Here is a 20834-nt window from a genome sequence, read left to right on the forward strand (position 1 = left end):
AAACAACATGTGTCTGCTGTTCTACAGGAAGATAAACAACATGTGTTTCCTGTTCTAGAGCTACACTACTACAGGAAGATAAACAACATGTGTCTGCTGTTCTACAGGAAGATAAACAACATGTGTTTCCTGTTCTAGAGCTACACTACTACAGGAAGACAAACAACATGTGTTTCCTGTTCTAGAGCTACACTACTACAGGAAGATAAACAACATGTGTCTGCTGTTCTACAGGAAGATAAACAACATGTGTTTCCTGTTCTAGAGCTACACTACTACAGGAAGATAAACAACATGTGTTTCCTGTTCTAGAGCTACACTACTACAGGACGATAAACAACATGTGTCTCCTGTTCTACAGCTACACTACTACAGGAAGATAAACAACATGTGTTTCCTGTTCTAGAGCTACACTACTACAGGACGATAAACAACATGTGTCTGCTGTTCTACAGGAAGATAAACAACATGTGTTTCCTGTTCTAGAGCTACACTACTACAGGAAGACAAACAACATGTGTTTCCTGTTCTAGAGCTACACTACTACAGGAAGATAAACAACATGTGTCTGCTGTTCTACAGGAAGACAAACAACATGTGTTTCCTGTTCTAGAGCTACACTACTACAGGAAGATAAACAACATGTGTTTCCTGTTCTAGAGCTACACTACTACAGGAAGATAAACAACATGTGTTTCCTGTTCTAGAGCTACACTACTACAGGAAGATAAACAACATGTGTCTCCTGTTCTAGAGCTACACTACTACAGGAAGATAAACAACATGTGTTTCCTGTTCTAGAGCTACACTACTACAGGAAGATAAACAACATGTGTTTCCTGTTCTAGAGCTACACTACTACAGGACGATAAACAACATGTGTCTCCTGTTCTACAGCTACACTACTACAGGAAGATAAACAACATGTGCTTCCTGTTCTAGAGCTACACTACTACAGGAAGATAAACAACATGTGCTTCCTGTTCTAGAGCTACACTACTACAGGAAGACAAACAACATGTGTCTCCTGTTCTACAGCTACACTACTACAGGACGATAAACAACATGTGTCTGCTGTTCTACAGGAAGACAAACAACATGTGTTTCCTGTTCTAGAGCTACACTACTACAGGAAGACAAACAACATGTGTCTCCTGTTCTACAGCTACACTACTACAGGACGATAAACAACATGTGCTTCCTGTTCTACAGCTACACTACTACAGGAAGATAAACAACATGTGTTTCCTGTTCTACAGCTACACTACTACAGGAAGATAAACAACATGTGTCTCCTGTTCTACAGCTAGACTACTACAGGAAGACATCTGGTTAAATACAGCATGCATGTCTCATGGAAGCAAACGTGTGTTTGTAATTATGTATTCATATCTCACATCTACACTATATAAATGTTTTCATGACCAGAATGAGGATATCTCTCCTTCTCTCTGTGTGTGTGTGTGTGTGTGTGTGTGTGTGTGTGTGTGTGTGTGTGTGTGTGTGTGTGTGTGTGTGTGTGTGTGTGTTTGCTTGTCGAGCGCCAAGTGAGAAGATTAGTGTCAAGAGTTTGAGTTAATCCATGCATACAATATGTGATAGCATATACATGTAGAGAGAAAGAGAGAGGATGAGAGAGAGAGAGAGAGCAAGCGAGCGAGAGGGGGAGAGAAATGAGAGAGAGAAAGTGAGAGAAAGGAGAAAGAGAGAGAGAGAGAGAGAGAGACAGACAGAGACAGACAGAGAGAGAAAGGAAAGATAGAGAGAGAGAGGAAGGAGAGAGACAGAGAGAGAAATGAGAGAGAGAAAGGGAGAGAGTGAGAAAGGAGAGAGAGAAATAGCAAGTATGAGAAAAGAAAGGGAGAGGGAAAGATCATTATCTCTCTCTAGATACTATATGTCAAATATTACAATCTGATTTGGCCAACAGAAACACTGTTGTCACTAATATAACTAACTACTGAATGATCTAGTCAACAGAAACACTGTTGTCACTTATATAAACACTGTTGTCACTTATATAACTAACTACTGAATGATCTAGTCAACAGAAACACTGTTGTCACTAATATAACTAACTAATGAATGATCTAGTCAACAGAAACACTGTTGTCACTTATATAACTAACTACTTAATGATCTAGTCAACAGAAACACTGTTGTCACTTATATAAACACTGTTGTCACTTATATAAACACTGTTGTCACTTATATAACTAACTACTGAATGATCTAGTCAACAGAAACACTGTTGTCACTTATATAACTAACTACTGAATGATCTAGTCAACAGAAACACTGTTGTCACTAATATAACTAACTACTGAATGATCTAGTCAACAGAAACACTGTTGTCACTTATATAACTAACTACTTAATGATCTAGTCAACAGAAACACTGTTGTCACTTATATAACTAACTACTTAATGATCTAGTCAACAGAAACACTGTTGTCACTTATATAAACACTGTTGTCACTTATATAACTAACTACTGAATGATCTGGCCAACAGAAACACTGTTGTCACTAATATAACTAACTACTGAATGATCTAGTCAACAGAAACACTGTTGTCACTTATATAAACACTGTTGTCACTTATATAACTAACTACTTAATGATCTAGTCAACAGAAACACTGTTGTCACTTATATAACTAACTACTTAATGATCTAGTCAACAGAAACACTGTTGTCACTTATATAAACACTGTTGTCACTTATATAACTAACTACTGAATGATCTAGTCAACAGAAACACTGTTGTCACTTATATAACTAACTACTGAATGATCTGGCCAACAGAAACACTGTTGTCACTTATATAACTAACTACTGAATGATCTAGTCAACAGAAACACTGTTGTCACTTATATAAACACTGTTGTCACTTATATAACTAACTACTGAATGATCTAGTCAACAGAAACACTGTTGTCACTTATATAACTAACTACTTAATGATCTAGTCAACAGAAACACTGTTGTCACTTATATAAACACTGAATGATCTAGTCAACAGAAACACTGTTGTCACTTGTATAACTGCTGAATGATCTAGTCAACAGAAACACTGTTGTCACTTATATAACTAACTACTGAATGATCTAGTCAACAGAAACACTGTTGTCACTTATATAACTAACTACTGAATGATCTAGTCAACAGAAACACTGTTGTCACTTATATAACTAACTACTGAATGATCTAGTCAACAGAAACATTGTTGTCACTTATATAACTAACTACTGAATGATCTAGTCAACAGAAACACTGGCCACCATGTTGTCACATCTGTAAATAGCTAACTACTGTATGAGGAGAGGAGGAGAGACAAGAAGAGAAGATAGAGAGGGTTCCAGACTTTCTGATGCTCTACATTACCAGAACATCAAGACTTTACGTGCGTCACTCATCCAATCGTCTACCTCTGATACTGAGACAAGAGCCCAGTAACCTTCTACCTCTGATACTGAGACAAGAGCCCTGTAACCTTCTACCTCTGATACTGAGACAAGAGCCCAGTAACCTTCTACCTCTGATACTGACTGAGACAAGAGCCCAGTAACCTTCTACCTCTGATACTGAGACAAGAGCCCAGTAACCTTCTACCTCTGATACTGAGACAAGAGCCCAGTAACCTTCTACCTCTGATACTGACTGAGACAAGAGCCCAGTAACCGTCTACCTCTGATACTGAGACAAGAGCCCAGTAACCTTCTACCCCTGTTACTGACTGAGACAAGAGCCCAGTAACCTTCTACCCCTGTTACTGACTGAGACAAGAGCCCAGTAACCTTCTACCTCTGATACTGAGACAAGAGCCCAGTAACCTTCTACCTCTGATACTGAGACAAGAGCCCTGTAACCTTCTACCTCTGATACTGAGACAAGAGCCCTGTAACCTTCTACCTCTGATACTGACTGAGACAAGAGCCCTGTAACCTTCTACCTCTGATACTGAGACAAGAGCCCTGTAACCTTCTACCTCTGATACTGACTGAGACAAGAGCCCTGTAACCTTCTACCTCTGATACTGAGACAAGAGCCCAGTAACCGTCTACCTCTGTTACTGACTGAGACAAGAGCCAAGTAACCTTCTACCCCTGATACTGAGACAAGAGCCCTGTAACCTTCTAACCCTGTTACTGACTGAGACAAGAGCCCTGTAACCTTCTACCTCTGATACTGACTGAGACAAGAGCCCAGTAACCTTCTACCTCTGATACTGAGACAAGATCCCAGTAACCTTCTACCTCTGATACTGAGACAAGAGCCCTGTAACCTTCTACCCCTGATACTGAGACAAGAGCCCAGTAACCTTCTACCTCTGATACTGACTGAGACAAGAGCCCAGTAACCTTCTACCCCTGATACTGAGACAAGAGCCCTGTAACCTTCTACCTCTGATACTGAGACAAGAGCCCAGTAACCGTCTACCTCTGATAATGAGACAAGATCCCTGTAACCTTCTACCTCTGATACTGAGACAAGAGCCCTGTAACCTTCTACCCCTGTTACTGACTGAGACAAGAGCCCTGTAACCTTCTACCTCTGATACTGAGACAAGAGACCTGTAACGTTCTACCTCTGATACTGAGACAAGAGCCCTGTAACCTTCTACCTCTGATACTGACTGAGACAAGAGCCCAGTAACCTTCTACCTCTGATACTGAGACAAGAGCCCCGTAACCTTCTACCTCTGATACTGAGACAAGAGCCCTGTAACCTTCTACCTCTGATACTGAGACAAGAGCCCAGTAACCTTGTACCTCTGATACTGAGACAAGAGCCCAGTAACCTTCTACCTCTGATACTGACTGAGACAAGAGCCCAGTAACCTTCTACCTCTGATACTGAGACAAGAGCCCTGTAACCTTCTACCTCTGATACTGAGACAAGAGCCCTGTAACCTTCTACCTCTGATACTGAGACAAGAGCCCAGTAACCGTCTACCTCTGATACTGAGACAAGAGCCCTGTAACCTTCTACCTCTGATACTGACTGAGACAAGAGCCCAGTAACCTTCTACCTCTGATACTGAGACAAGAGCCCTGTAACCTTCTACCTCTGATACTGAGACAAGAGCCCTGTAACCTTCTACCTCTGATACTGAGACAAGAGCCCAGTAACCGTCTACCTCTGATACTGAGACAAGAGCCCTGTAACCTTCTACCTCTGATACTGACTGAGACAAGAGCCCTGTAACCTTCTACCTCTGATACTGACTGAGACAAGAGCCCTGTAACCTTCTACCTCTGATACTGACTGAGACAAGAGCCCAGTAACCTTCTACCTCTGATACTGACTGAGACAAGAGCCCTGTAACCTTCTACCTCTGATACTGACTGAGACAAGAGCCCTGTAACCTTCTACCTCTGATACTGAGACAAGAGCCCTGTAACCTTCTACCTCTGATACTGAGACAAGAGCCCTGTAACCTTCTACCTCTGATACTGACTGAGACAAGAGCCCTGTAACCTTCTACCTCTGATACTGAGACAAGAGCCCTGTAACCTTCTACCTCTGATACTGAGACAAGAGCCCTGTAACCTTCTACCTCTGATACTGAGACAAGAGCCCTGTAACCTTCTACCTCTGATACTGAGACAAGAGCCCAGTAACCTTCTACCTCTGATACTGAGACAAGAGCCCTGTAACCTTCTACCTCTGATACTGAGACAAGAGCCCAGTAACCGTCTACCTCTGATACTGAGACAAGAGCCCTGTAACCTTCTAACTCTGATACTGACTGAGACAAGAGCCCAGTAACCATCTACCTCTGATACTGAGACAAGAGCCCAGTAACCTTCTACCCCTGATACTGAGACAAGAGCCCTGTAACCTTCTACCTCTGATGCCATTAACGATGAAGGTTCTAATTGAGGTCATTTGGTCCAAAGTCGTCTTCCTGGAAGTCGTACGTTTCTCTCTATGTTCCGTCCTGCTCTCCCTCCGTTTGACCGTAATTACTGGGCCGTGTTCAGATATAGCTCATCTAAACGACTTCAGTTGTTAATTCAGAAATAGAACAGTACTTTACAAATGAATCCATATGAATGTGACTAAGTAGTGATGTCTTCTATAATAATACTATGTGTATATTTGTAGCTGACATTTTAAAGTTGCTGTAGAAGTTTCTTTTTCATCTTGGCAGTTTGAATAAGAAGTCCAGTCAGTGGTGATGACGCAGGGTTTCTGGGTAACCATCACCGTGGCCCGAAGGTAATCTGCTTTCTCACTTTCTATGCATGTATCCCACATTGCACACTATCCCGTAAATAGTGCACTACTTTTAGATATAGGGCTCTGGTCAAAGGTAGTGCACTATACAGGGAATAGGTTTCCGTTTGGGATGCGACCCAATGTTTCTAGGTAACTATCACCATGGCCCGAAGATAACCTGCAGTGCTTTCTCCCTCTCCGTACGGTCTGAAACACTAATGCAGACACTCATACAGGCTGAGTTCCAAATGGCACCCTAATCATTACGTAGTGCACTACTTTAAAACCAGAGCCCATAGGAAATAGGGTGCATTAACCAGGGCCCATAGGAAATAGGGTGCATTAACCAGGGCACATAGGAAATAGGGTGCATTAACCAGGGCCCATAGGGAATAGGGTGCATTAACCAGGGCCCATAGGAAATAGGGTGCATTAACCAGGGCCCATAGGAAATAGGGTGCATTAACCAGGGCCCATAGGAAATAGGGTGCATTAACCAGGGCCCATAGGAAATAGGGTGCATTAACCAGGGCCCATAGGGAATAGGGTGCAATAACCAGGGCCCATAGGGAATAGGGTGCATTAACCAGGGCCCATAGGGAATAGGGTGCATTAACCAGGGCCCATAGGGAATAGGGTGCCTTTGGGATTCAGTCACAGCCTTCAACATGTCCCTATGCTGCTGGTGTCGCTCTCCTCTCCCTGGCCTTTATGGAAACCTCCATGCAGAGCAGAGATTATATCAGTCAGTGGCAACATGATGAAGTCTCTGGCCTGTTAGAGAGACTAATTAGACAGAGATGACCCTATCAGTTTACTGGACTGGACTGACTACATGACAGACTACATGACTGACTACATGGCTGACTACATGGCTGACTACATGACTGACTACATGGCTGACTACATGACTGACTACATGACTGACTACATGGCTGACTACATGGCTGACTACATGACTGACTACATGGCTGACTACATGACGGACTACATGACGGACTACATGGCTGACTACATGGCTGACTACATGACGGACTACATGACTGACTACATGGCTGACTACATGACGGACTACATGGCTGACTACATGACTGACTACATGACTGACTACATGGCTGACTACATGACCGACTACATGACTGACTACATGGCTGACTACATGGCTGACTACACGACTGACTACATGGCCGACTACATGACTGACTACATGGCTGACTACATGGCTGACTACATGGCTGACTACATGACTGACTACATGGCTGACTACATGACTGACTACATGGCTGACTACATGACTGACTACATGCCTGACCACATGACTGACTACATGACTGACTACATGGCTGACTACATGGCTGACTACATGGCTGACTACATGACTGACTACATGACTGACTACATGGCTGACTACATGACTGACTACATGGCTGACTACATGGCTGACTACATGGCTGACTACATGACCGACTACATGGCTGACTACATGGCTGACTACATGACTGACTACATGACTGACTACATGACTGACTACATGGCTGACTACATGGATAAAGCACACACATATAGATTGGCTGTGGCTTGTATGACGACCGTGTATGTGTTGCTAAACTAGAAAAGAAGGCCACACAGACTCACACAGACCCACTGCCATAATGATGTCATTTTTCTTCAAATATATACAGTACCAGTCAAAAGTTTGGACACACCTACTCATTCCAGGGTTTTTCTTTAATTTTCACTATTTTCTACATTGTAGAATAATAGTGAAGACATCAAAACTATGAAATAACACATATGGAATCATGTAGTAACCAAAAAAGTGTTACAAAAAATCTAAATATATTTTTTATTTGAGATTCTTCAAAGTAGCCACCCTTTGCCTCGATGACATCTTTACACACTCTTGGCATTCTCTCAACCATGAGGTAGTCTCCTGGAATGTATTTCAATTAACAGGTGTGCCTTGTTAAAAATTTATTTGTGGAATTTCTTTCCTAAATGTGTTTGAGCCAATCAGTTGTGATGTGACAAGGTAGGGTTGGTACACAGAAGATAGCCCTATTTGGTAAAAGACTAAGTCAATATTATGGCAAGAACAGCTCAAATAAGCAAAGAGAAACAACAGTCCATCATTACTTTAAGACATGAAGGTCAGTCAATCCGGAAAATTTCAAGAACTTTGAAAATTTCTTCAAGTGCAGCTGCAAAAACCATCAAGCGCTATGATGAAACTGGCTCTCATGAGGACCGCCACAGAAAAGACCCAGAGTTACCTCTGCTGCAGAGGATTTCATTAGAGTTACCAAAAGACACATCTCAAGTAACAGACACATCTCAACATCAACTGTTCAGAGGAGACTGCATGAATCAGGCATTCATGGTCGAATTGCTGCAAAGAAACCACTACTAAAGGACTCCAATAAGAAGAAGAGACTTTCTTGGGACAAGAAACACGAGCATTGGACATTAGACCGGTGGAAATCTGTCCTTTGGTCTGATGAGTCCAAATGTGAGATTTTTGGTTCCAACCGCCGTGTCTTTGTGAGATGCAGAATAGGTGAACGTACAATCTCCACATGTGGGGTTCCCACTGTGAAGCATGGAGGAGGAGGTGTGATGGTGTTGGGGTGCTTTGCTGGTGACACTGTCTGGGATTTATATATAGTTCAAGGCACACTTAACCAGCATGGCACCCACAGCATTCTGCAGCGATACGTCATCCCATCTGGTTTGCGCTTAGTGCGACTGTCATTTGTTTTTCAACAGGACAACGACCCAACACACCTCCAGGCTGTGTAAGAGCTATTTGACCAAGAAGGAGAGTGATGGAGTGCTGCATCAGATGACCTGGCCTCCACAATCACCCGACCTCAACCCAATTGAGATGGTTTGGGACGAGTTGGACCACAGAGTGAAGGAAAATCAGCCAACAAGTGCTCAGCATATGTGGAAACTCCTTCAAGACTGTTGGAAAAGCATTCCAGGTGAAGCTGGTTGAGAGAATGCCAAGAGTGTGCAAAGCATTCATCAAGGCAAAGGGTGGCTACTTTGAAGAATCTAAAATGTATTTTGATTTGTTAAACACATTTTTGGTTACTACATGATTCCATATGTGTTATTTCATAGTTTTGATGTCGTCACTATTATTCTACAATGTAGAAAATAGTAAAATTAAAGATAAACCCTGGAATGAGAAGGTGTGTCCAAACCTTTGACTGGTACTGTACGTTTTCAATCAATAAACCCATCAACCAATCAGCTCTTACCTGTGTTGGGGATGGTGAGTCTACCCCCCAGGAAGTTGAATGTCCCATACGAGGTGTTAGCCACGTCCCGCGGCAACGTCTTGAAGTACGTCTGATTGGACAGCCGGGTCATAAACTCAGCAGGGTCAGAGGATAACTTCCCGTTGTGTAGGGTGTGGTGCGACCCGTTGGGTAAGGGGTCCAGGAGCGGACCGTTGGTCATTGAGAACTTAGCGGTGCCGTCGTGACGTGAGTGCAGGGTTCCTTGGTAGCTGGTAGTGGTGGTGGTGAGGTCAGGCTGGATGGTAAGCAGATGGGAGTTCTCTAAAACAGATCAGAGACCAGGAGTGAACAACAGCAGCAGGAAATGACCTCATCTCTAACACACAAACCGCCACAGCACAACAGGAAATGACCTCATCTCTAAAACACACACCGTCACAGCACAACAGGAAATGACCTCATCTCTAACACACACCGTCACAGCACAACTGGAAATGACCTCATCTCTAACACACACACCGTCACAGCACAACAGGAAATGACCTCATCTCTAAGACACACACCACCACAGCACAACAGGAAATGACCTCATCTCTAACACACACCGTCACAGCACAACAGGAAACTACCTCATCTCTAACACACACACCGCCACAGCACAACAGGAAATGACCTCATCTCTAGCACACACACCGCCAGAACACAACAGGAAACTACCTCAACTCTAACACACACACCGTCACAGCACAACAGGAAATGACCTCATCTCTAACACACACACCGCCACAGCACAACAGGAAATGACCTCATCTCTAACACACACACCGTCACAGCACAACAGGAAACTTCCTCATCTCTAACACACACACACACACGCACGCACGCACGCACGCACGCACGCACGCACGCACGCACGCACGCACGCACACACACACACACACACACACACACACACACACACACACACACACACACACACACACACACACACACACACACACACACACACACATACGAGAACACAACAATAACAAACACAACAAAAAAGGTAGAACAGTATGGTGAGACTAGGTAACACAAGAGACAGTAGACGAGTATGGTGAGACTAGATAACACAAGAGACAGTAGACGAGTAGGGTGAGACTAGGTAACACAGGGGACAGTAGATGAGTATGGTGAGACTAGGTAACACAAGAGACAGTAGATGAGTATGGTGAGACTAGGTAACACAAGGGACAGTAGATGAGTATGGTGAGACTAGATAACACAAGAGACAGTAGACGAGTAGGGTGAGACTAGGTAACACAGGGGACAGTAGATGAGTATGGTGAGACTAGGTAACACAAGAGACAGTAGATGAGTATGGTGAGACTAGGTAACACAAGGGACAGTAGACGAGTATGGTGAGACTAGGTAACACAAGAGACAGTAGATGAGTATGGTGAGACTAGATAACACAAGAGACAGTAGACGAGTATAGTGAGACTAGATAACACAAGAGACAGTAGATGAGTAGGGTGAGACTAGATAACACAAGGGACAGTAGATGAGTATGGTGAGACTAGATAACACAAGGGACAGTAGATGAGTAGGGTGAGACTAGTTAACACAAGAGACAGTAGATGAGTTGGGTGAGACTAGATAAAACAAGAGACAGTAGACGAGTATGGTGAGACTAGATAACACAAGAGACAGTAGACGAGTAGGGTGAGACCTGTTAACACAAGGGACAGTAGATGAGTATGGTGAGACTAGATAACACAAGAGACAGTAGACACAGTTGGTGAGACTAGATAACACAAGAGACAGTAGACGAGTAGGGTGAGACCTGTTAACACAAGGGACAGTAGATGAGTATGGTGAGACTAGGTAACACAGGGGACAGTAGACGAGTAGGGTGAGACTAGATAACACAGGGGACAGTGGACACAGTTGGTGTACAGTATAGGTTGGATGAAGGACAGAACAGACTGGCAGATTGACGGAGGGATGGAAGGATGGAAGGATGGGAGGATGGAAGGATGGAAGGATGGAAGGATGGAAGGATGGAAGGATGGGGGGATGGAAGGATGGAAGGATGGGAGGATGGAGGGATGGAAGGATGGGAGGATGGAAGGATGGGGGGATGGAAGGATGGAAGGATGGAAGGATGGGGGGATGGAAGGATGGAAGGATGGGAGGATGGAGGGATGGAAGGATGGGAGGATGGAAGGATGGAAGGATGGAAGGATGGGAGGATGGAGGGATGGAAGGATGGAAGGATGGGAGGATGGAAGGATGGAAGGATGGAAGGATGGAGGGATGGAAGGATGGAAGGATGGAGGGATGGAAGGATGGAGGGATGGAAGGATGGAAGGATGGGAGGATGGAAGGATGGAAGGATGGGAGGATGGAAGGATGGAAGGATGGAAGGATGGAAGGCTGGGAGGATGGAAGGATGGAAGGCTGGGAGGATGGAGGGATGGAAGGCTTGAAGGATGGAAGGATGGAAGGATGGGAGGATGGAAGGATGGAAGGCTGGAAGGATGGAAGGATGGAAGGCTGGGAGGATGGAAGGCTGGAGGGATGTAAGGACGGAGGGAAGGGTAGAACATAAAACAAAGAGCATTATCCTACTGCTGCGGGGACCGGGGCCGGGCCGGGGGCCGGGGGGGGGGGGGGCCCGGTGCCGAGGCGCCCACACACCTGGCTTGCTAGGCTTGATGCCCATAGGCTGGAAGCCCGTGGTCAAGATGGACGAGTCCGCTACGTCAGCGTCCAGACCTTCCTTCTTACGGCGGTAGACCAGGACCACCACGATGAGTATGAGGGTCAGACAGAGAGCTACGGCTACAATACCCACATAAAGGGCTACATCCTCAACTCCATTGGCAGCTAGAGAGAGAGAGAGAGAGAGAGAGAGAGAGAGAGAGAGAGAGAGAGAGAGAGAGAGAGAGAGAGAGAGAGAGAGAGAGAGACAGAGAGAGAGAGAGAGAGAGAGAGAGAGAGAGAGGGAGAGAGAGAGAAAGAGAGAGATGGTTAGTGTGAGGGGCACAGCAATCATGCCAACGTACAGAGCCATGTCCTCAGCTAAACTCACAGCTAGAGAGCGAGAGAGAGAGGGGTGAAGGGAGAAAGAGAGAGAGAGGGATGGTTGGATACAAAAAATAGACAATTTAACTGTCATAATTGACCTAGGTCTGTCAAACAGTAGGTACTACACCAGTTAGAACTCTGTTCCCATCTGATCCTCCAACCAGTTAGAACTCTGTTCCCATCTGATCCTCAACCAGTTAGAACTCTGTTCCCATCTGATCCTCCAACCAGTTAGAACTCTGTTCCCATCTGATCCTCCAACCAGTTAGAACTCTGTTCCCATCTGATCCTCAACCAGTTAGAACTCTGTTCCCATCTGATCCTCAACCAGTTAGAACTCTGTTCCCATCTGATCCTCAACCAGTTAAAACTCTGTTCCCATCTGATCCTCAACCAGTTAGAACTCTGTTCCCATCTGATCCTCAACCAGTTAGAACTCTGTTCCCATCTGATCCTCCAACCAGTTAGAACTCTGTTCCCATCTGATCCTCAACCAGTTAGAACTCTGTTCCCATCTGATCCTCCAACCAGTTAGAACTCTGTTCCCATCTGATCCTCCAACCAGTAAGAACTCTGTTCCCATCTGATCCTCAACCAGTTAGAACTCTGTTCCCATCTGATCCTCAACCAGTTAGAACTCTGTTCCCATCTGATCCTCAACCAGTTAGAACTCTGTTCCCATCTGATCCTCAACCAGTTAGAACTCTGTTCCCATCTGATCCTCCAACCAGTTAGAACTCTGTTCCCATCTGATCCTCCAACCAGTTAGAACTCTGTTCCCATCTGATCCTCCAACCAGTTAGAACTCTGTTCCCATCTGATCCTCCAACAGTCAATAGATTCCTCAGCAGCACTACACATCACCATAAAGCTATTGCTTTGGAAGAATAAACAAACACACAAACACAGTCTTCAGACCAACAAACACACACACACCCACCCACACCAGAGGAGAGCACTGGAGGAGATAAATGGAAGATTGAGTAACCTATTGACTCTGTAAGCCCCACCAACAGTGTGTGTGTGTGTGTGTGTGTGTGTGTGTGTGTGTGTGTGTGTGTGTGTGTGTGTGTGTGTGTGTGTGTGTGTGTGTGTGTGTGTGTGTGTGTGTGTGTGTGCGTGCTGTGTGTGCGTGTGGTGTGTGTGTGTGTGTGTGTGTGTGTGTGTGTGTGTGTGTGTGTGTGTGTGTGTGTGTGTGTGTGTGTGTGTGTGTGTGTTTGGTGTGTGTGTGTGTGTTCTAATCAGCAGCGTAGCAGGGATAAGGGATTGGCTACGGCTGTCTCCTGGGCTGGGTGGGTTTGGGTGGCGGAGGTGGGAGCTAAGCCCCATCAACAATGGTGTGTGTGTGTGTGTGTGTGTGTGTGTGTGTGTGTGTGTGTGTGTGTGTGTGTGTGTGTGTGTGTGTGTGTGTGTGTGTGTGTGTGTGTGTGTGTGTGTGTGTGTGTGTGTGTGTGTGTGTGTGGGTGGGTGGGAGTTGTGCTGTGCCACCAAGTCTTCGGCGGATATTGTCAGAGGGAAACATGGAGGAAATGGGAAACACTGATGGAGACCTGACACACAGATAGAGACCTGACACACTGATAGAGACCTGACACACTGATAGAGACCTGACACACTGATAGAGACCTGATACACTGATAGAGACCTGACACACTGATAGAGACCTGACACACTGATAGAGACCTGACACACTGATAGAGACCTGACACACTGATAGAGACCTGATACACTGATAGAGACCTGACACACTGATAGAGACCAGACAGACACACTGATAGAGACCTGACACACTGATAGAGACCAGACAGACACACTGATAGAGACCTGACACACTGATAGAGACCAGACAGACACACTGATAGAGACCTGACACACTGATAGAGACCTGACACACTGATAGAGACCTGACACACTGATAGAGACCTGACACACTGATAGAGACCTGACACACTGATAGAGACCTGACAGGCACACTGATAGAGACCTGACACACTGATAGCGACTTGACACACTGATAGAGACCTGACACACTGATAGAGACCTGACAGACTGATAGAGACCTGACACACTGATAGAGACCTGACAGACACACTGATAGGGACCTGACACACTGATAGCGACCTGACACACTGATAGGGACCTGACAGACACACTGATAGAGACCTGACAGACACACTGATAGAGACCAGACACACTGATAGAGACCTGACACACTGATAGAGACCTGACAGACTGATAGAGACCTGACAGACTGATAGAGACCTGACACACTGATAGAGACCTGACAGACACACTGATAGGGACCTGACACACTGATAGAGACCTGACAGACACACTGATAGAGACCAGACACACTGATAGAGACCTGACACACTGATAGAGACCTGACAGACACACTGATAGGGACCTGACACACTGATAGCGACCTGACACACTGATAGGGACCTGACAGACACACTGATAGAGACCTGACAGACACACTGATAGAGACCAGACACACTGATAGAGACCTGACACACTGATAGAGACCTGACACACTGATAGAGACCTGACAGGCACACTGATAGAGACCTGACACACTGATAGCGACTTGACACACTGATAGAGACCTGACACACTGATAGAGACCTGACAGACTGATAGAGACCTGGCACACTGATAGAGACCTGACAGACACACTGATAGAGACCTGACACACTGATAGGGACCTGACAGACACACTGATAGAGACCTGACAGACAAACTGATAGAGACCTGACACACTGATAGCAATCTGACAGACTGATAGAGACCAGACAGAAACACTAATAGAGACCTGACAGACTGATAGCGACCTGACACACTGATAGAGACCTGACAGACACACTGATAGAGACCTGACAGACTGATAGCGACCTGACACACTGATAGAGACCTGACAGACACACTGATAGAGACCTGACACACTGATAGCGACCTGACAGACTGATAGAGACCAGACAGAAACACTGATAGAGACCTGACACACTGATAGCGACCTGACACACTGATAGAGACCTGACAGACACACTGATAGAGACCTGACACACTGATAGCGACCTGACACACTGATAGAGACCTGACACACTGATAGAGACCTGACACACTGATAGAGACCAGACACACTGATAGAGACCTGACACACTGATAGAGACCTGTCAGACACACTGATAGAGACCTGACACACTGATAGAGATCTGACACACTGATAGAGACCTGACAGACACACTGACAGAGACCTGACACACTGATAGAGACCTGACACAGTGATAGAGACCTGACACACTGATATAGACCTGACACACTGATAGAGACCTGGTAGAGACCTAACAGACACACTGATAGAGACCTGACACACTGATAGAGACCTGACACACTGATAGAGACCTGACACACTAATAGAGACCTGACACACTGATAGAGACCTGACAGACACACTGATAGAGACCTGACAGACACACTGATAGAGACCTGACAGACACACTGGTAGAGACCTGACACACTGATAGAGACCTGACAAACTGATAGAGACCTGACACACTGATAGAGACCTGACACACTGATAGAGACCAGACACACTGATAGAGACCTGACACACTGATAGAGACCTGTCAGACACACTGATAGAGACCTGACACACTGATAGAGATCTGACACACTGATAGAGACCTGACAGACACACTGACAGAGACCTGACACACTGATAGAGACCTGACACACTGATAGAGACCTGACAGACACACTGACAGAGACCTGACACACTGATAGAGACCTGACACAGTGATAGAGACCTGACACACTGATATAGACCTGACACACTGATAGAGACCTGGTAGAGACCTAACAGACACACTGATAGAGACCTGACACACTGATAGAGACCTGACACACTGATAGAGACCCGACACACTAATAGAGACCTGACACACTGATAGAGACCTGACACACTGATAGAGACCTGACACACTGATAGAGACCTGACAGACACACTGATAGAGACCTGACAGACACACTGATAGAGACCTGACACACTGATAGAGACCTAACAGACACACTGATAGAGACACTGACACACTGATAGAGACCTGACAGACACACTGATAGAGACACTGACACACTGATAGAGACCTGACAGACACACTGATAGAGACCTGACAGACACACTGATAGAGACCTGACAGACACACTGGTAGAGACCTGACACACTGATAGAGACCTGACAAACTGATAGAGACCTGACACACTGATAGAGACCTGACACACTGATAGAGACCTGACAGACTGATAGAGACCAGACACACTGATAGAGACCTGACACACTGATAGAGACCTGACACACTGATAGAGACCTGCTAGAGACCTAACAGACACACTGACAGACACACTGATAGAGACAAGACTTTTCTGGATTTGGATAATTAGTGCAAATCATCCCATTTCTGCATTATTTGGTGTTTTACATTGGAGGATGTTTTTAATAATTCTGCATGCAGAATGTCCCGTTTTGTTGGTTAATTCTTGGTTGGTGAGCGGACCCCAGACCTCACAACCATAAAGGGCAACGGTCTCTATGACTGATTCCAGTACTTTTAGCCAGATCCTAATTGGTATGTCGTATTTTATGTTCCTTGTGATGGCATAGAATGCCCTTCTTGCCTTTTCTCTCAGATCATTCACAGCTTTGTGGAAGTTACCTGTGGCGCTGATGTTTAGGCCGAGGTACGTATAGTTTTTTGTGTGCTCTATGGCAACGGTTTCTAGGTGGAAATTTGTATTTGTGGTCCTGGCAACTGGACCCTTTTATGGAACACCATTATTTTTGTCATACTGAGATTTACTGTCAGGGCCCAGGTCTGACAGAATCTGTGCAGAAGATCTAGGTGCTGCTGTAGGCCCTCCTTGGTTGGTGACAGAAGCACCAGATCATCAGCAAACAGTAGACATTTGACTTCAGATTCTAGTAGGGTGAGGCCGGGTGCTGCAGACTGTTCCAGTGCCCTCGTCAATTTGTGGACAGGTGTCTTCTATACTGATAACAAGTTCAAACAGGTGCCATTAATACATGTAACGAGTGGAGGACAGAGGAGCCTCTTAAGGAAGGTCTGTGAGAGCCAGATATCTTGCTTGTTTGTAGGTGACCAAATACTTATTTTCCACCATCATTTGCAAATAAATTCATTAAAAATGTTCTCATTTTGTCTGTCATAGTTGAAGTGTACCTATGATGAAAATTACAGGCCTCTCTCATCTTTTTATGTGGGAGAACTTGCACAATTGGTGTCTGACTAAATACTTTTTTGCCCCACTGTATATGTTGAAGAGGGTCCGGCTCAAGATGCATCCATGTCTCACCCCACGGCCCAAAGGAAAGAAATGTGTGTTTTTCGTCAATTTTAACCCCACACGTGGATTTTATGATGTTGTATGTTTTCCCCCCAACAGGCCCTGATGCCAAATTGAGTCAAAAGCTTTTTTGAAATAAACAAAGCATGAGAAGACTTTGTATTGTTTTGTTTTGCTCGTTTGTCAAAGAGTGAATACGTACGTGCTCTCTCTCTCTCTCTCTCTCTCTCTCTCTCTGTCTCCTCTCTCTCTCTCTCTCTCTCTCTCTCCTTCTCTCTTCTCTCTCTCTCGTCTCTCTCTCTCTCTCTCTCTCTCTCTCTCTCTCTCTGTCTCTCTGTCTCTCTCTCTCTCTCTCTCTCTCTCTGTCGCTCTCTCTCTCTCTCTCTCTCTCTCTCTCTCTCTCTCTCTCTCTCTCTCTCTCTCTCTCTCTCTCTCTCTCTCTCTCTCTTTCTCTCTCTCTCTCTCTCTTTCTTTCTTTCTGTCTCTCTCTCTCTCTCTCTCTCTCTCTCTCTCTGTCTCTCTCTCTCTCTCTCTCTCTCTGTCTCTCTCTCTCTCTCTCTCTCTCTCTCTCTCTCTTTCTCTCTCTCGCTCTCTCTCTCTCTCTCTCTCTCTCTCTCTCTCTCTCTCTCTCTCTCTCATTTCAAAAGAATAAAGACACCTCAAATGTCTCTCTCCCTCCTCCTATAATCGTTTACTGTGGAAAAAGACCCTTTGACATACAACTGTCGTTATGAGAAATGCCAGAAGGTTCATTTTGTATTCAATATGACACCTAAAGCAGCATAGAGGTAGATCACAGGTCTCCTGACATAATGTCAACGTCTCTACGATTGGTGTGAGACTAACGGGTAAAACATGTGTCTTTGGACTGACTTCATAGCGTCAGATATGAAGAGAGGAACTTTATGATGTGAGGAGACGTACGGTCTTCTATAAACGGTTTTAAAAAGAAATCCTGATCTCTAAGATTTTGTTCAGTTGGCTAATGCATTCTGGGTAGCGGGGTTCGAACCCCGTCAGTAACGAGCAAAAATGAAAAGCCTGAGTAATCAGATATGACATTCAAAACTCCAAAAGAACCAAAGTGATGCTGTGCTTGTGATTGACAGCTGAAGATAAAGTCAGATATAACAACATCTCTGCTGATTGGATAGATGTGGCTACGTCGCTTCTGATTGGGTAGATTGGGCTAACTAGCTCTGTTGATTGGATAGATGTGGATACGTTGCTTCTGATTGGGTAGATTGGGCTAACTAGCTCTGTTGATTGGATAGATGTGGCCAACTACATCTCTTCTGATTGGGTAGATTGGGCTAACTAGCTCTGCTGATCGGATAGATGTGGCCAACTACGTCTCTTCTGATTGGGTAGATTGGGCTAACTAGCTCTGCTGATTGGATAGATGTGGCTACGTCTCTTCTGATTGGGTAGATTGGGCTAACTAGCTCTGCTGATTGGATAGATGTGGCTACGTCTCTTCTGATTGGGTAGATTGGGCTAACTAGCTCTGCTGATTGGATGTAACACAGCTGTAGATCTGTCTGATGTTGTTTGTTATCTGATGTCAGGGACAAAGGCACCTTCCTTTCTGACGCCTGACGCAAGCACTCACTATCTCTTGCTATCTCTCCCTCCTTCCATCCCTTTGTCCGGGCACTCATCTCTCCCCTCCTCCTGAAACAATTGGGTAGAAACTCTCCTGGTGACCTTCCCCTCTCTCCCTCTCTCTATATTTCTCTCTCTCTCTCTCTACCTCCCTTCCTCCCTCCTGCTCTCTCTCTCTCTACCTCCCTCCCTCTCTCCTCTCTCTATCTCTCTCTCTCTGTGTGATCTCCTTCCCCCTCTCTCTCTCTACCTATCTCTCTCTCTCTCTCTCTCTCTCTCTAAACTCTCTCTCTCTGTGATCTCCTTCCCCCTCTCTCTCTACCTCTCCCTCTCTCTCTCTCTCTCTCTCTCTCTCTCTCTCTCTCTCTCTCTCTCTCTCTCTCTCTCTCTATCTCTCTCTCTACCTCTCTCTCTACCTCTCTCTCTCTAAACTCTCTCTGTCTGTGATCTCCTTCCCCCCCTATCTCCCTCTCTCTAACCCTCTCTCTCTAGTTCCCAATTTCAATTTCAATTTAAGGGGCTTTATTGTCATGGGAAACATATATTGACATTGCCAAAGCAAGTGAAATAGATAATAAAGAGAGGTGAAATAAACAATACAAAATGAACAGTAAACATTACACTCACAAAAGGAGACTCTTCTCCAGGTTCATCTCTCTGGTTCATCTCATTTCAAATGTCATATTATGTCTATATACAGTGTTGTAACAATGTGCAAATAGTTAAAAGGGAAAATAAATACACATAAATATGGGTTGTATTTACAATGGTGTTTGTTCTTCACTGGTTGCAGGAGGTTAGGAAGTGCAGCTCGGTTTCCACCTCATTTTGTGGGCAATGTGCACATAGCCTGTCTTCTCCAGGTCTGCCTACGGCGTTCTTTCTCAATAGCAAGGCTATGCTCACTTATGCTCACTGAGTCTATACATCTCTCTCTCTCTCTCTCTCTCTCTCTCTCTCTCTCTCTCTCTCTCTCTCTCTCTCTCTCTCTCTCTCTCTCTCTCTCTCTCTCTCTCTCTCTCTCTCTCTCTCTCTCTCTCTCTCTCTCTCTCTCTCTCTCTCTCTCTCTCTCTCTCTCTTCTTAGATTGTTTACTATCTGTCCTCTCCCTCCTACGCCCATGTTGATAAATAAAAGGGAATGCCTCCTGCTGAGCCTCCACTACTCTATAGGATACTATAGTCATGAATCATCCAATGGCCAGCACTCCCCTCCCCTCCCCTCCCCTCCCCTCCCCTCCCCTCCCGTCTCCCCCCACAAGATGAATACGGTCGCAGCTCTTAAAGGTCAGGGAAATATGGCTAGTTAAACCTTCCAGTT

At 45.1% G+C, this 20834-nt stretch overlaps 1 protein-coding gene across 1 annotated transcript in view; it reads right to left on the reverse strand.

Annotated features, from left to right (window-relative positions):
• unc5a (unc-5 netrin receptor A) overlaps nucleotides 1–20834 on the reverse strand; it is a gene marked incomplete at its 3' end in the record, with an annotated part of 579979 nt that overhangs the window by 19889 nt on the left and 539256 nt on the right. The window contains exons 8-9 of the mRNA XM_055927842.1: nucleotides 12160–12348; nucleotides 9493–9795 (exon numbers count right to left, since the gene is read on the reverse strand). Of these exons, the coding sequence (XP_055783817.1) occupies nucleotides 9493–9795; nucleotides 12160–12348 (492 nt within the window). The remainder of the gene's footprint in view (nucleotides 1–9492; nucleotides 9796–12159; nucleotides 12349–20834) is intronic.

The sequence above is a fragment of the Salvelinus fontinalis genome, chromosome 6 (genome assembly GCF_029448725.1).
Source record: "Salvelinus fontinalis isolate EN_2023a chromosome 6, ASM2944872v1, whole genome shotgun sequence".
NCBI classification, from domain to species: Eukaryota; Metazoa; Chordata; class Actinopteri; order Salmoniformes; family Salmonidae; genus Salvelinus; species Salvelinus fontinalis.